The sequence below is a fragment of the Mytilus edulis genome, chromosome 3 (assembly GCF_963676685.1).
Source record: "Mytilus edulis chromosome 3, xbMytEdul2.2, whole genome shotgun sequence".
Classification (NCBI taxonomy): Eukaryota; Metazoa; Mollusca; class Bivalvia; order Mytilida; family Mytilidae; genus Mytilus; species Mytilus edulis.
The window spans coordinates 24,435,408-24,453,132 of record NC_092346.1 but is presented as its reverse complement, the minus strand read 5'-3'; the positions used below and the strand labels follow the sequence as shown (position 1 = coordinate 24,453,132).

The 17,725-nt window shown below is 33.6% G+C and overlaps 1 protein-coding gene across 2 annotated transcripts; it reads left to right on the top strand.

Moving 5' to 3' along the window:
- The first annotated feature begins 8,575 nt into the window (after positions 1 to 8,575).
- On the top strand, positions 8,576 to 16,236 carry LOC139516034 (uncharacterized). 2 transcript variants are annotated; one of them, XR_011662902.1, is made up of 3 exons: positions 8,576 to 8,836; positions 9,269 to 15,746; positions 16,179 to 16,236. XR_011662902.1 is itself a non-coding variant. In XM_071305841.1 (2 exons), the coding sequence occupies exon 2, from the start codon at positions 9,379 to 9,381 to the stop codon at positions 15,400 to 15,402; it is 6,024 nt and encodes a 2,007-aa protein (XP_071161942.1). In that variant the 5' UTR covers positions 8,576 to 8,836; positions 9,269 to 9,378; the 3' UTR covers positions 15,403 to 16,236. The 2 variants fall into 2 exon arrangements, 1 of the variants encoding a protein (XP_071161942.1); XM_071305841.1 differs by having other exon boundaries at positions 9,269 to 16,236.
- The last annotated feature ends 1,489 nt before the right edge of the window (positions 16,237 to 17,725 follow it).

Sequence of the window (17,725 nt, the reverse complement as noted above, 5' to 3'; positions counted from 1 at the left end):
TTAAAATTGCATTTAAATTTTGTCAGGATTGCTTATCGATAAACAGTCATAATTAGAAAGTGTGACCAACAACAAAAATAAACTCATCATAGATACCAGCATTAAAAGTTTATTTTTACGCCAGACGCGCGTTTCGTCTACAAAAGACTCATCAGTGACGCTCGAATAAAAAAATGTAAAAAGCCAAATAAAGTACGAAGTTGAAGAGCATTGAGGACCAAATAATCCTAAAAGTTTTGCCAAATACAGCAAAGGTAATCTATTCCTGAGATAGAAAATGAGAATATATCTAAAGTTAATCATAATGTCTTCAACCCTTGGCAAGTTTTTTATTTACAATATTCCAAGCTTTGAGGGGAGTTGACGTAGCGCACGTCTGGCGTGTTAAATTTTTAGCCTGGTACCTTTTGTTGGATATTATTTATTTATCTGTCCTATGTTTTCTCCCATTTATTTGTATTGTGGTCCTGTCATGCAATGTTGTCATTTCAATGTTGTAATTAACATTGTCATTAAAGCTGGAAGTTTGGCATGCCGCAAAACCAGGTTCAACCCACCGTTGTTTTTCTTAAAATTCCCTGTACCAAGTCATGAAATTGGCCATTGTTATATTTATAGTTCGTTTCTGTTTGTGTTACATTTTAATGTTGTGTTTCTGTTGTGTCGTAATTCTCTTATATTTGCTACGTTTCCCTCGGTTTTGGTTTGTGGCCCGGATATGTTTTTTCTCTATCGATTTATGAATTTTGAACAGCAGTATACTACTGTTGCCCTTAATTAATCGGCTTCTGTCTATAAAATAGTGTGAAAAAACACAGGCTAGCAAAAATCTGACATCTCAATAAAATTTAAGTAAAGCCAAAATTAGAGCCTGGATTAAAGAAAACCACTACGTTCCATTGTGGTGTTCTTCTAGGCGGAGAAAAAAATTAATAGAAAAATAACCCTTATGATTGTTATATCTTGGAAGGATAGTTGTCTCATTGGCACACATACCGCATCTTCTTATTTATATTTCAGGATATATCAAAGAATACATGAACAAGTTTTCGAACATTTAACTCTTAAAAAATTCAATGAAATGAATAAAATCGTGTCATCAATTTACATGTTTTACTTAGAAATATGCTTTTTTCCCGTATTTGTACAAGGAAGCAAAGGATTCTGGTATGTGCTGAGAGATCAAATTTACTCCTTAAACTTTTAAAGGTCAACTATAGTTTATCTCGGGTACTTGTGTGCATTTTTTATCCTCCATGTAGCATGTTATTTTTGACTTCTTATAAGATTATTTGTTTTCAAGATTTTGGAAGATATTGATGTTTCAATATCTATAAACTTCTTCAACTGTTAACTTTCCTCGACAAGATGGGATAATCAACATATTACAATAAAATAAATATGCTTATTCATGTTGTTAGAACTTTGGTAGGGTTTTCTATATGAATTGGATTTTGAATAAAAGAGCATATTCACATGAGGAAAAAGTATATCCAACGTGCAACACGTTGCGTGCTTTAACGTGTATAATGAGGGGAAATATTTGACGTATAGTCGGTTTGGGTAAATAGTTGTCATTAAACACATTGTGTCTTTCAGGATAGGGAATAAAGCAATTGCTGTCTTTTATTTCGGTAAATATGTGGTGAATCGACTTTTGAAGAAAAAAAAATAGTGATATTCACTCCGGCTGTTGTTACATAGCTTTAACCCTGTGACTGTAACCGTAATTTTAACATTATCGTTCGTTCATCATAAAATCAGGATAACATACAAGAACATTTCTTTGTACAAGTATACATAAAAACAGAACATCATGTGTTTACCTGTTTATTTGTAAACACCACATAGTAATGTTTTCTGAAGAAAAAACAACCTTTTAAATGATTTTTTTTTCTATCAAAAAGTGTTTGACTGTAAGGATTTTTCCAGATTTGTTAAGATTTGTCCACATTAAAAGGTTTTTATGACTATTTGAACTGCGGTACACTACAGTTGTCTTTATTTGTTGATTGGTCCAGGACAAGAGGATGTTCAATTCTTAATATACTAGTCAACAAAAGAAACGATACAAGGCAATGTACTTTCAATATATAATGAAATGTGATGCACTGTACCAAGGTGAATAATTGCCAAATTATTTTTGATATTTTCAGAGTGGTATTTTTTAATCGAAACCATTGATTTAAAAAAAAAATACGCAAAATTTAATTTGGGTTATTTTTGTTATTTCAAAAATCGTGTTTTTAACAAAAAATTAAATATCGATATTAGAGCTTAGAATTTTATACTTAAACCAAACTTGTTTTGCTTAATAAAGGCAACATTAGTATACCGATGTTCGAAACTCATAAATCGATAGAAAAAAGAAACAAATCCAGGCTACAAACCAAAACCGAGGGAAATGCATCAAACTCAAGAGGAGAACAACGACACACACAGAAACGAACTAAGCATTAGACAAAATCCGATGAGAATAACAAATATTACATCAAAACCAAATACATGAATTTGGAATAGAAAAATACGGTGACACGTCTTATAGTAATGTGAAGTCACACTCAAATATAAGAGGAAACAAACGACACAACAGAAACACAACAGAAACACAACATTAAAATGTAACACACACAGAAACGAACTATAATATAACAATGGTCATATCCCTGACTTGGTACAGGACATTTTATAAAGAAAAAAATGGTGGGATGAACCTGGTTTTGTGGCATGCCAAAGCTCCCGCTGTTAGATATAACATTAAAATGACAACATTACATTACAGGACTACAATACAAATAAATAGGAGAACATAGTGGACTAAGAAACACACGAATAATAGCTTACAAAAGGCACCAGGTTTGAAATATAATACGCTAGAAGTGCGTTTCGAACCACACAAGACTAACAGTGACGCCCAGATACAAAAGTTCGAAAGCCAAAACAAGTACAAAGTTGAACTGCACTGAGGACCAAAAGTTCAAAAAAGTTGTGCCCAATACGGCTAGGGTTTTCTGCTTGGGATAAGAACATCCTTATTATTTAGAATAATTTATACTTTTGCAAACAGTTAATTTTAATAAAATGACTATATAATAGATATACATAATAAAGCTGAAGTATTAATTAATTACAGAAAAAAGGACACATTACATAAACCAACATAATCCAACACAAAAAAATACACACCCGAGTTAGTCAAAGACTCAACGCAAAAAGTGACGCCACATTTGAAATGTAAAAAAAACCGCACAAAAAATGACGTCACATTTGAAATTCTAAAACAGCACGCAAAAATGACGTCACATTTGAATGACTAAAACTATATCTCAAAAATAAGATAGAATTAGGATTGATTTAAGATTATATTTGTACTTTTGAATACCTTTGCAGATATTTGAATACCTAGTTCTCATCTTTGAAATTAAGTGCGGACTTTTGTTATCATTTTCCGCAAAATAGATTTGACCTCTGTGTTTAAAAACTCGGTATTTATAAACTTTCCAATTTGGTCAGATTCTTTTAGTCACATGCATTAGCTTTGCAAACGAAAGCTTTTCATTGGATAATTTAACCGTGTTTCCTATTTATTTAGTTTTCTAATAAATTTGAGTTCAAACAGGTGTATCATTTCTTTTGTTGACTAGTATATTAAAATTGTAGTTAACTTATTGACGATCATTTACGACATTCAATCATTATATATTTTTTAACTTTTTGAATTTAATATCTAAATTTCGATTATTCGAGGACATTTTACAATCTTTGCATATCTAAAAAAAGTATTTGGTTTACAAGATATTACGAAGTAGCCGCAATAAAATGCGTGACAAAGTTACAACAAAAGTTAGTCTCTATTAAATATACATGGCGTACAGATAATGATAATATGGACACGCGACAATGTAGGAATAGAATATAATCACAATGAGACAGCAAATAAGGATTACAATGGATTGTGTACACCTTCAATCATTTAGTGTAGTTCTGAAAGCAAAGTCGCTTATCATAGGCTATTTTGGGTGGTTGAACCTCTTTTTATTTGTTTGGGATATTTGATCGCCTACAACATCCATAATTATCATATACGGTCAATCAATCATATAACGTATATCACTTAATTATTTCATGAATCAGATGAGCAGAGGTAAATAATATTGATATTTGGTAATGTATTATTATGTTAGTGCAACGATGCTAATGGGAATTCAAAATTGAAACAAATGAGTTTTATATAGATGACAGTTAGGAAATCGCATACAAATGTTACATGAATTAACTGGATTTCTATAGCATTTAAATGATGCATTTTGAAAAAAAAATGAATGCATTGCATTTGTTCTTTACAGCTGTGTTGGCTTAGGTTGTCTTCTGTGATCAAATACTTATGCAAATGTTGAGATTCTAAATACAATAATTTTGTCCAGCAGTTAAAACCAATTGTTATCACTTGCACAGTTAGCATTGACTGTAAATGCAAACATGTTTAAAATGCCTTGTGTACAATATATGTAAGTTAAAATCATTATATAGCATATCATCATAGATACCAGGATTAAAATTGTATACGGCCGATGGTCGTTTCGTCTAAAAAAAAAAAGGCTCATTATAGCTTGAATTAATGTTAAAATGTCAAAAATAAGTTCGAAGTTGAAGAGCATTTTCTAAGGACACAAAATTCCGAAAGGTTTTGCCCAATACACCTAAGGTAATATATTCCTGAGATCGACAATTCTTAGTATTCTGAAAGTTTTGTAAACAGCTAGTTAATAATTTTGATATTTTGTTGTCAATATATTAGAGCTTAAACTGATTGATATAGCTGTATTTTTGAAGAACTAATATCTATATTTCATGTTAATCATTAAAACAATACAGAGCGCACAAATCATGTTAAAAGTCTTAAAAGGATTCTTCAAAATGGAGATTCGTCGTCCAAGTTTTTTGTTTTAGTTACTGTCTAAATTTTTATACACAAAAAAGGATTTAACGGTAAAATTATTTCAAAACAGATAGGATATGTTTCATATGTATAACGATACTGGTATTACTTTCACATACTTTATGAATGTCATTCTATATTCTCCTGTTAAAAAACCCAGGGTACTAACATTTTCACATGCTTTTTAGATTGAAACATATGAAACAAATGTAAGGACTTATAAAAGAAAACTACTGTTAAATCAAAGTATACAAGTTCGATGTAACCGATATCTTTTCATGTAAATTGTGCTCCTGTTTTCAAATTGAGTCAATGTTGCTGTATTGCTTGAATTTGTTTTGTTGAAATTTGCGTTCACTGTTTGAATTTATACCCATTTCACGAAGAACATAATCAACTCTCTCGAGTTATTTCCTAGCTCAATATTTGAAAAATACTGTTTTCCACAATGATAGTTATATCATGTAAAATGGTAATAAGTTTAAGAACTATCCTTCAATTTTTCTCTTTGACTTTATGTTACTATCGATAATGTCGTATTTATGTTAAATCATTTCATTATTAGTATTCATATTATTCAATAACAAATATTTGATTCGGTAATGTATAGTTCAATCACTGTTTAGATTAAGATTGTGTTTTCTATTACTTATTTTGTCAATGCTGTATAAAATTATTTCTGCTCAGTCGCCAAAAAAGTGAATATGATGTCATGAGTTCATATCCACTTAGAAAGTACTTTTAGCATTCTAGAAATGGTTTGACATATAAAATGCACATATCTCATTCTGCTCCGATCGTCACAAAATCTGAAATCACGACATGGAAGGTCAAATTGTCTTCAAAAATTTACGTCTGTTAGTTCGTGAAAAGTTTGACCTGACTTAATCATGTTAGCTTGTAACACAATAAACAGCTATCATTTATAAATCAAAAATCTTTCCCGAATTTTTTCTATTAAGATTTACGACAAATTTATTCAACATCGCGGGGAAAAAAATGTTTTAAAGGAGACATTAGAGAAGAGTTATAAACTTCAAATAAGTCACATGGTTTTAAGAAGAGATGGTCTTTGGATATTTTGTAGGCACAAAGAACGACATTAACCAGACAATAGAAGCCAAGTGATAAGAAAATAGCTTACAATTTCTACGCTTATAAATTATAAAGGGTTAACTTAATTAATGAAACCTCCCTTCTACGATACTGATAAAGGATAATCGTTTTACACCAAAAGTGAAATTTTAAATCTATATTCGTAAAATCGCATTGTTTACGACTTGTTAAACAATTACTCAAACTCTTTTGAACATTTTTACAAATCCTTGTCAAAAAGATCTGATCACATTACAGATAGCATTTTATTAATTGGAGTATTTTATTATTCAAATTTAATATGGTAGAGCAAGCGGGAATCTGTGTACATTAAAGGGAGATGTTTTGCACAACAATTTGCTACCAGCAGGGAACAATTCATATTTATATTTGTATAATCAAAATAGAATACATTCAACCAATGATATAGACAACATAGATTTAGATCATTTATCAGAGTGAATGTCGTTAGTGATGCTCTCATAATGATACGTTAGTGCTATCCATCATGGTGAAAAATAATGCAATTAAAATATATTTTTTGTTTTCACATGTCGTTCATTCAATCAAAAACGCATTAATTTATTTCTATGAGCTGATCAAAAGGCACGTTTCCAATGAGCATAATGAAACCAACCATGTTTTGTTAGTTTCTGATTAAATGAATGGATTTGTTGATACTATCAATAGAGACATTTATAGCGGATCTCTGACGTAAACCCTAGTCCATCTAATGGTAATTAAAATGACAAAACATTTACGTAACGAAATATTTTATCAATAAAACTCCGTTTCAAATCAGTGGTTTTACATATTCCCATTCTCCGATGATTCTTCACTTCGTCTAGTTTACACGCAATTGCATTTGTTTCATTCATTAGATATTGGGTATACGTCAACCCTGCGAAACAAAACCCACACACACACACACAAAATATATCTGCATCCTTAGCAACTACTAGAATCCTTAGAAACAGAAGCAATGGAATAAAATATGTGAAGCTCTAATTGTCGAAAGCAAATACTTTTTTTTTATATAATTTTCAAACAGTATCAATGATCTGAACTTAAAGTCATATGATACGAGTGACTGGTAAAAACAATGTTCATCGAATTATTGAACCAATGCATGTATATATCATAAACTTAGTCTTTTGTGCACGGTTTTATATAATCTTAAATCAATCCTTATTCTATCTTATTCATTCAAATGTGACGTCATTTTTCATTTTTTTTATGACCTGTTTTACAAATTCAAATGTGACGTAATTTCTTTTGTCATTTTTTACAATTTCAAATATGACGTCACTTGCCGTTGAGGTTTATTTCAGATGTGCTGCATTTCGTCGGGTTATGTAGTGTTTTTCGGTTGTTTCCTATAATTAGTTAATACTTCAGTTTTATCACATATCTTTTGTATAGTCATTTTATAAAATTTACTGTTTGCAAAAGTATAAATTATTCTAAATAATAGGGATGTTCTGGTACCTAACAGAAAACCCTGGCTGTTTTTTGCACAACTTTTTTAAACTTTTGGTCCTCGATGCTGTTCAACTTTGTACTTGTTTCGGCTTTCAAACTTTTGTATCTGTGCGTCACTTGTAAGTCTTGTGAGGACAAAATGCACTTCTGGCGTATTAAAATTTTAAACTTGTTGCCTTTTGTTAGCTTTTATTCGTGTGTTTCTTTGTCAATTATGTTCTCCTATTTATTTATATTGTAGTCCTGTAATGTTGTGTTGTCATTTTAATGTTATATTTCAGATGGCCATAACAGAGGGAGGTTTGGCATGCCACAAAACCGTTCAACCCACCATTTTTTCCTTTAAAAATGTCCTGTGCCAAGTCAGGAATATGGCCATTGTTATATTATAGTTCGTTTCTGTGTGTGTAACATTTTAATGTTGTGTTTCTGTTGTGTCGTTTGTTTTCTCTTATTTTTGAGTGTGAATTCACATTACTATAAGACGAGTCACGGTACTTATCTATCCCAAGTTCATGTATTTGGTTTTGATGTTATATATGTTATTCTCATAGGATTTTGTGTAATGCTTAGTCCGTTTCTGTGTGTGTTACATTTTAATGTTGTGTCGTTGTTCTCCTCTTATATTTAATGCGTTTCCCTCAGTTTTAGTTAGTTACCCCGATTTTGTTTTTTTGTCCATAGATTTATGAGTTTTGAACAGCGGTATACTACTGTTGCCTTTATTTATCTTTTTTTTACGCATCCATATCGTATAATCGTTAAAAAATAGTTTCTCTCTGTCTGTTATGATGCGAAAACATGGCAGCTTATTAATTGTCGTCTTTTGAAGTCGTAGTTTACAGATTGTCACCTATTGGTACAAAATCAACAAAAAAGAATGGATATTGAACACGTGTATAACATGTACAACAAGATATAAGTTTAATTCAATGACAAATCCATGCGTTAATTTCATTTACATTCGGACAAATTAAAGAATTAAACACTAGCCATTTAGTTATACAAAAAACATATGCATATTTTTTTTTAATTTGAAGTTTCGTATGACTTTTGTAAAGTAACATTATTAGAACTATTCAGTATAAAATGCTAATCATAAAATCTGGCGTTATTGTGTAAACATTCTTCACCAGTTTATTAATTAGATCGAATTTTGTCGATTTTATATTTTGTGTATTACTATATTTCAAAATCATGTCACTGAAAGCTTATCGTAGGTTTAATCAGAGTTATCGAACTTTTTCATCAACCCATGTGATGACAAACTATCTCGGACAATTTATCTTGGAATTTCCATAAGCTTTGGCTGACCACAATGTAAGAACCTTTTTATTTACTATAATATGAGTTTATAATACTGTTCAAGTAATTTTTGATACAAGTTTAATGATTATTTTCTCGCATTTTGCAATGTTTATGTCGTTGTATGGTATGTCGGTTTGACAATCAAAATACATTGTTTTGTAAACAATACTTACCTGGTAGGATACTTACGTGGATAATACTTACCTCTTTCCCCTTTTTGTAATTCCCTAGACCTGAGATTCCCATTTTTTCGGGTTTTCAGTTGCTTATTCTATACCCCCTTTTTTCGTGTGAAAAAATGTATGGAACACCCTTCGTGTCATAATTGTAATTTATTATTTTTTGGTAATTTCATATAACAACTCGATATGGCTGTTATGATCATGTTTTTGTATTATATTTTGTATTAACATTTTTTATAAGTAGTTTTTACTTTCTTTGTAGCTCTTCACCACTCTATCTTGTTCAGTCTACATTGATGAATAAAATGGTTTAAACTGTCTGCATTAGTTACATTACTTAGTGGCAGAACAGTGAAGAGATTCAATACAGCAATGAGTAACATGGATCCATTAGAACAGAAGAATGACCAGATGTCCAAGGATGGTCTCGAGTTAGATAAGGAAACCAGATTAAGGACACTTACCGAAAAAGCTCAAATTGAATATGACCAAACGGTTACAAACTACTTTTCAAAACTTTCAACATTGAAAAGAAACGTGGATTATGAAATCGGAACTTATAAATCCGAAGATCAAACAAAAGAATCAATATCCGTGTGCCAAAAAAGGATAGAAAATTCACTTGACAAATACCTCAATATGGCAGAAGAAATCTCGCAATATCTCAAAAGGAAAAACACAGCAGATAGCCTTCGAGAACTCGAAAATCACGAATCGGTGTATACTAATGTAGAACTATCCGCAGACGAAGTATTTCGAGATATGCAAAGGATACAACAAAGGACTAAAACAAAATCTGTTAAATCAGTTAAATCAAATGGACGATCGTCAGTAGCATCATCAACCACGAAAATGAAAGCTAGAGCTGAAGCAGCAAAAGCATCATTAGAATTCGCAGCTAAAGAAGCCGAACTTAAGAAGGCAGATGCAGAAATACAGCGAAAACAGATGGACATTCAAGCAGATCTAGAATTTCTTAGTAAGCAAAAAGAAGCAGCTGTAGCATATGCAGAGTACAAAGCAGCTATGGAAGACGATGATTCACAGCATGATGCCAAGTCATTACAAGGAATACCTAAACAAGACGAGTTAGATCGAACTAGACAGTACGTCGAAAGTCATAGAAATGTTACATTTAACAGTCAGAACTTCCGTGATAATCCGGTTCACAGCAATACTCACTTGGGCAATCATACTAGTGCTCGATTTATCCCAAGTACCCACCAGGATCAAATGCCTGTATCGGAACCTGTTGAAACTCACGATACGAACAACCCTAGTTTGAGCGAATTTTCGCGTTTCCTATTAAAAAAAGATCTTTTGATGTCGAGATTTAACCGTTTCAATGACCGTCCAGAATCGTATGCACTTTGGAAATCCGGTTTTAAAGCTATTACAAAGGAACTTGAAGTGACTGCTGTTGAGGAAAGTGAACTTTTAATTAAGTGGCTTGGACCCGATTCATCAAAGTTTGGGCAAAGCATCCGGACATCAAACTTAAGTGATCCGTCGATAGGATTACGAAAGATATGGCAAAGGCTAGAAGAACGTTTTGGTAGCCCGGAAATGATAGAAACGTCACTGAAGACAAAGATCAATGAATTTCCTAAAGTAACATTTAGAGATGTAAAACGATTATATGATTTACAAGACGTTCTTTCGGAAATATTGTCTATTAAAGAGAATCCTGTATATGAAAAGCTTCTAAGTTACTTCGACTCTTCAGTAGGAATCAACCCGATAATGAGTAAATTGCCACAATCGCTACAATATAAGTGGAGGGATAAAGCAACAAACTACAAGAAGTCAAAGAATGTTCCGTATCCGCCATTTTCGTTTTTTGTTGAATTCATATCCGATCAGGCTAGTAAGTACAATGACCCAGGATTCAAATTTGAAAGTGATCAAAACAACAATTCACCACAAGCACGGGATAAAGAATCCGGACGTTCATCTCAGAGACCACGCTTGAGCGCGAGAAACATAAATGTTAGTAAGACAGAAATTGCTACTTCCACAGAGGGTATTAAACCAATTAAGCTTAAATGTGCTATTCATAAGACTAATCATTCGTTAAATGATTGCAGGTCGTTTTTATCCAAGTCTATAGAGGACCGTCGTAAGATAATTAAGGAAAACGGTATATGCTTCAAGTGCATCAACTCGAAAGATCACCTCAGTCGCAATTGTCCTGAAAATGTTCAATGTAAGGAGTGTGACAGCTCTACTCATAGTTCAGGAATGCATATTTACGAACAACAGAAAATGCAACCTTTGGAACCCCATGGCGGGGAGCAATCTGAAGACGCAAGTAAAGTTGTTAAGGCGTGTTGCATGGACATATGTAATGGTAAATTTTCTGGAAAGTCATGTGCGAAAATACTTCCGGTATTTGTTTCACATGAAGATAATCCATCCAAACGCATCAAGACTTACATTATATTAGACGAACAAAGCAATAGGTCTTTGGGTAGGAAAGAACTGTTTGATTCATTTGACATTGTATGTAAACCAGAGGAGTATACATTGATGAGTTGCTCGGGTCGGACAAGAATGAATGGTCGACGTGTGTCAGGATTGTTACTCGAATCTTTAGATGGGTCAACAAAAATGCAATTGCCAACAGTCATAGAATGTAAGGAGATACCAAATAATCGCGATGAGATTCCGACTCCAGACGTAGCTAATTATCACGATCATCTTCGTAGCATTTCACATGAACTTGAACCTTTAGATGAAAATGCAGATATTCTTTTATTGATAGGACGAGACCTTCTAGAAGCTCATCACATAATTGAACAACGAATCGGACCAGCTCATTCTCCGTATGCACAAAGATTAGCTCTGGGTTGGGTTATAATCGGAGATGTTTGTATTGGAAATAGACATGTCACAGACTCTGTCAAGTCTTACAAGACATACATTCAAGCAGGTGGACGCCCGTCACTCTTAAAACCGTGTCCAAATGTAATCAGTGTACGGGAATTGCTGAAAACTCAAAACAAACTTGATAATATTGACTTTGATGAAACAAAATTGGGAGACGGTGTATTTGATCGCACTGAGTTCGATGACACACCTGGAAAGTCTATAGAAGACAAAATATTTCTTGATATAATGGAGAAGGATTTCCACAAGAATGAACATGGAAATTGGTGCGCACCTTTACCCTTTAAACCTAATAGGGAACGATTACCAAACAATTTTCCTATGGCTTTACGTCGTGCTAAAACACTTGATAGAAGTCTTCAGTCTAATAAAGAAAAACGTGAACACTTTTTAGAATTTATGCACAATCTTATACAAAACAATCATGCAGAAATAGCACCAAAACTTGATGAAGGAGCAGAATCTTGGTACCTACCTGTCTTTGGTATCTATCATCCAAAGAAACCTGGAAAGATCCGTTGTGTTTTTGATTCCTCTGCCAAATTTGGAGATGTGTCACTCAACAATGTATTGCTACAAGGACCAGATCTAAATAATTCTCTTCTGAGTGTCCTCATGCGCTTCAGAAAAAATCGTATTGCTGCCTCAGCTGACGTTCAGCAGATGTTCTATTCGTTTTCTGTTGATGAGAAGCATAGAGACTTTCTTCGTTTCCTATGGCACGAAGACAATGACCTTGATAAACAACTAGTAGCCTTTAGAATGACCGTACACGTATTCGGGAATAGCCCCTCGCCAGCGGTTGCAACATATGGACTACGAAAGTGCTCAAATTTGGCTGAACCAGATGTTAGAGATTTTATTCAGAGACACTTTTATGTTGACGATGGCCTCATATCATTAGATAGCAGTCAGGACATGATAGATCTGCTAACACGAACTCAGAAAACCTTATTGGAGGAAGGAAATATACGCCTTCACAAGTTCGCATCAAATAGTGATGAAGTAATGTCCGCTCTTCCACATGAAGATCTTGCTCAAGACTTGAAGAGTATAGACTTTGATTCAGATAGTGTTCCGCTACAGAGGAGTTTAGGGTTGTACTGGGACCTAGCTACAGACTGTTTTACCTATCGAATTTCTGAAGAAAGCAAACCTTTTACACGCCGTGGTGTATTATCTACACTTAACAGTTTATTTGACCCGCTAGGCTTTGTCGCTCCAGTCATAATTAAAGGTAAAATTATACTGCGTGAGCTTATGGCGCAATCTGTTGATTGGGACGAACCCCTGCCGGAACACAGCAGATCGGAATGGGAAACTTGGAGAAATTCGCTTAGTGCACTTCAGAACATTACAATTCCACGCATGTATGTAAGTTCTTCATTAAGTAAAAAACCTACCTTTGAACTTCATGTCTTTGCTGACGCATCTGAAAAGGCTATTGCAGCGGTATCATACTTACGAACAATAAAACCTGATGGCAACTTTGAAACTGGATTCATTTTAGGAAAGGCAAAAGTCGCACCTCACCATGGACACACTATACCGAGGTTAGAGCTGTGTGCAGCTGTTTTGGCGGTTGACGTAGCAAAGACAGTTGTTGAGAACTTTGATGAGACTTTCGATGTTGTTAAGTTTTACACCGACAGCAAGGTGGTCCTGGGATATATTTATAACCAGACACGTCGCTTTTATGTTTATGTGGAACATAGAATCGAACGCATACGTAAGTCAACGGTCCCAGAACAATGGAATTACGTTCCAACATCAGTCAATCCTGCAGATCAAGCTACAAGGTCAGTTTCGTCAGAAGATATTGGTTCTAGTTGTTGGTTGCAAGGACCAACTAAGTTTCTAAGCGGAGAACTACAAGCTTCTGCATCTACTGAAACTCTAACGACACTGGTCAATCCAGATTTAGATAAAGAAGTACGACCTATTGTGACAGTTACAAAGACTACAATTGAAGACAGTCATTCTATTGGATCTGAACGATTTCAAAACTTTTCATCATGGAAGTCACTGGTAAATGGAATAGCCGTTCTACAAAGATTCATTCAGTCGAGATTCAAAAAGGTTACTTTACAAGATATCGATGTAGTTAAGTCGCTCAATGAGTCAGAAATATTTATAATTAAGACAATACAAAGTGAAGTTTATAGTTCAGAAATAGACTGCATAGTAAATGGACAAAATCTTAGGAAAAACAGTAGCATTATATCTTTAGATCCATTTCTGGATAGTGAAGGCATTTTGCGTGTCGGTGGAAGACTCAATAAATCAAATCTGCCATACCAAGAAAGAAATCCACTCATTCTTCCAGGAAAATGTCATGTGTCAAAATTACTAGTGCAACATTTTCATGCCCAAGTCAAGCACCAAGGAAGACATTTTACAGAAGGTGCTATTCGTGCAGAGGGTTACTGGATTACAGGCTCGAAACGTCTTGTATCATCAGTTATACACCATTGCGTCCCGTGTCGTAAACTCAGAGGTTGTTTGGAGGTTCAAAAGATGGCTGACCTCCCTACAGACAGAATAGAACCCACTCCGCCATTTACTAATGTGGGGGTCGATGCATTTGGTCCCTGGTCTGTTATTCATCGCAGGACTCGTGGTGGCTGTTCAAATTCTAAGAGGTGGGCTATACTTTTTACATGTCTCACGACACGTGCAATACATATAGAAATAGTCGAAGAGATGTCTTCGAGTGCTTTCATCAATGCCTTACGCAGATTCATTGCAATCAGAGGAAAAGTGAGTGTTTTTAGATCGGATCGCGGTACTAATTTCATAGGTGCAGTGGATCCTTTACACATCGAGGCAATTAACGTTGAAGATGACAAAGTTAAAACATTTATGCATGAAACGAGGACGATTTGGATTTTCAACCCTCCCCACTCCTCGCACATGGGAGGAGCGTGGGAACGATTAATAGGCGTAACAAGAAGGATTTTGGACTCTATTCTTACAGATTCAAACACAAAATTTCTAACTCATGATGTTTTAGTTACCTTCATGGCTGAAGTAGCGAGTATAGTGAATCATAGACCAATAGTTCCGGTTTCTTCTGACACTGATAATCCGTTTATACTTTCACCGGCAGTGCTTCTCACTCAAAAGACAAAATCTACAATCGAAACCGATTACATTGGAGAATTTGACACAAAGGATCTTCTCCGTGCCGAATGGAAGCGTGTAATGGTTCTTTCTGACATGTTTTGGTCAAGGTGGCGCAAAGAGTATCTTAACAATCTTCAGTCAAGGAGAAAATGGCATAAGGATGTTCCAAACATAAAGGAAGGAGATGTCGTTTTATTAAGAGACAAAACTCTAATTCGTAATGAATGGCCTCTTGGACTTGTAATTCGTGCATTTGCGAGTGATGATGGAAAAGTGAGAAAAACAGAAATTCGTGTGATAAGAGATGGCAAACCAACAGTTTATGTGCGTCCAATTACAGAACTTGTTCTTCTTGTCTCTGATCGAGAACAATGCGTTTGAACTTTAAATATGAATTGTATTTGTTCAAAGATTTATTTAGTTATAGTGATATTCAGAAGACTGATATCAGACGGGGAGTGTAAAGTAACATTATTAGAACTATTCAGTATAAAATGCTAATCATAAAATCTGGCGTTATTGTGTAAACATTCTTCACCAGTTTATTAATTAGATCGAATTTTGTCGATTTTATATTTTGTGTATTACTATATTTCAAAATCATGTCACTGAAAGCTTATCGTAGGTTTAATCAGAGTTATCGAACTTTTTCATCAACCCATGTGATGACAAACTATCTCGGACAATTTATCTTGGAATTTCCATAAGCTTTGGCTGACCACAATGTAAGAACCTTTTTATTTACTATAATATGAGTTTATAATACTGTTCAAGTAATTTTTGATACAAGTTTAATGATTATTTTCTCGCATTTTGCAATGTTTATGTCGTTGTATGGTATGTCGGTTTGACAATCAAAATACATTGTTTTGTAAACAATACTTACCTGGTAGGATACTTACGTGGATAATACTTACCTCTTTCCCCTTTTTGTAATTCCCTAGACCTGAGATTCCCATTTTTTCGGGTTTTCAGTTGCTTATTCTATACCCCCTTTTTTCGTGTGAAAAAATGTATGGAACACCCTTCGTGTCATAATTGTAATTTATTATTTTTTGGTAATTTCATATAACAACTCGATATGGCTGTTATGATCATGTTTTTGTATTATATTTTGTATTAACATTTTTTATAAGTAGTTTTTACTTTCTTTGTAGCTCTTCACCACTCTATCTTGTTCAGTCTACATTGATGAATAAAATGGTTTAAACTGTCTGCATTAGTTACATTACTTAGTGGCAGAACAACTTTAAAGTCATAAGAAACGAGTGACCGGTGAAAAATAATGTTCTTCCAATTCTTGAACCAATGCATACAAACATCATAAACTTAGTCTTCTGTGCACGAATTTATCATTTTTTTCGTGTAAATTTCGTATAATCGTTTACTTAACTTTTTTTTCAATCGGTCAGTGTGGTTGTGAAAATATGGCAGGTAATTAAAGTTCGTGATTTGAAGCCGAAGTTTAACGATTGTCACTTGTTTGTCAACATTCGACAAAAAATCAACAAAAAAGCATGGCAATTAAGCACGTGTTTCACATGTAAATTCAAATAATAGTTTATTTTAAGGACATCCATGCGTATTGTGATCACCGTATTTTTACGAGATGGGTCACACTGAGGTCACTTGCATACGGAAAATATGTCGGGGGAATTGCTTACTGGAAGGAAGCAATTAAAATAAAGTAAACTTCTTCTAAATATGAATAAATTAAAGAATTTTCTTCAGAAAAAAAGTATATGTACAGAAGTTTTACAATGAAAACTATCCATTGAGGTGTAAAAATACGTATGCATTATTTTTTTTTTTGAGGTTTCTTATGACTTTAAGGATAAGCTACGAAATGAAAATGAAATATTTTTTTTCAATCATTAATAAAAGTGAATTAGTGGGATGATATTTCGCTTTTAACAACCAGTTTTGTTCAGTATTGTAAAAATAAGCAAATAATATCGCTAATGAATTATTTGTAAGTGAATTTGGCATCATTGGATCCGTATTCATGTGAACTTTAAATGATTCCTATAGCTAGACTCAGCTTAGAGATGGATTACGCTTGATCTAGGCGTGTTCAGTTATCAAATGGAAAAGAATGTAAACCAACATTGGATGCGAAACCATGGTAAACCAGTTGGTTGACTGATTATAAAGGTAAAAAGATTTTTAAACATATATTTTAACGTACCTAGAAAAATGTTCGATTTCGCAATCTATTTATATTTATGTTTATTCAAGTTTATGATTGCCAATGAGACAGCTCTCCACAAGAGACCAAAATGACACAGAAATTAACAACTATTAGTCACCGTACGGCCTTCAACAATGAGCAAAGCCCATACAGCATAGTCAGCTATAAAAGACCCCAAAATGACAATGTAAAACAATTCAAAAGAGAAAACTAACGGCCTCATTTAAGTACAAAAAAAGTACGAAAAACAAATATGTAGCACATTAACAAACGACAACAACTGAATTACAAGCTCCTGGCTTGGGACAGGTACATACATACATAATGTGCCGTGGTGAAACATGTTAGCGGGACTTTGACCATTTCAAATTTTTAAGATCTTTTACCACATTTATTATGTTTCAGAAACCTATATTATGTCAAAAACTTGATCACAATCAATTCAAACTGTATAAAACTTCAAAATTGTGTCCAAAAATGCACCAACTGTTCAGTGTTTTACCTCAGCGGTCG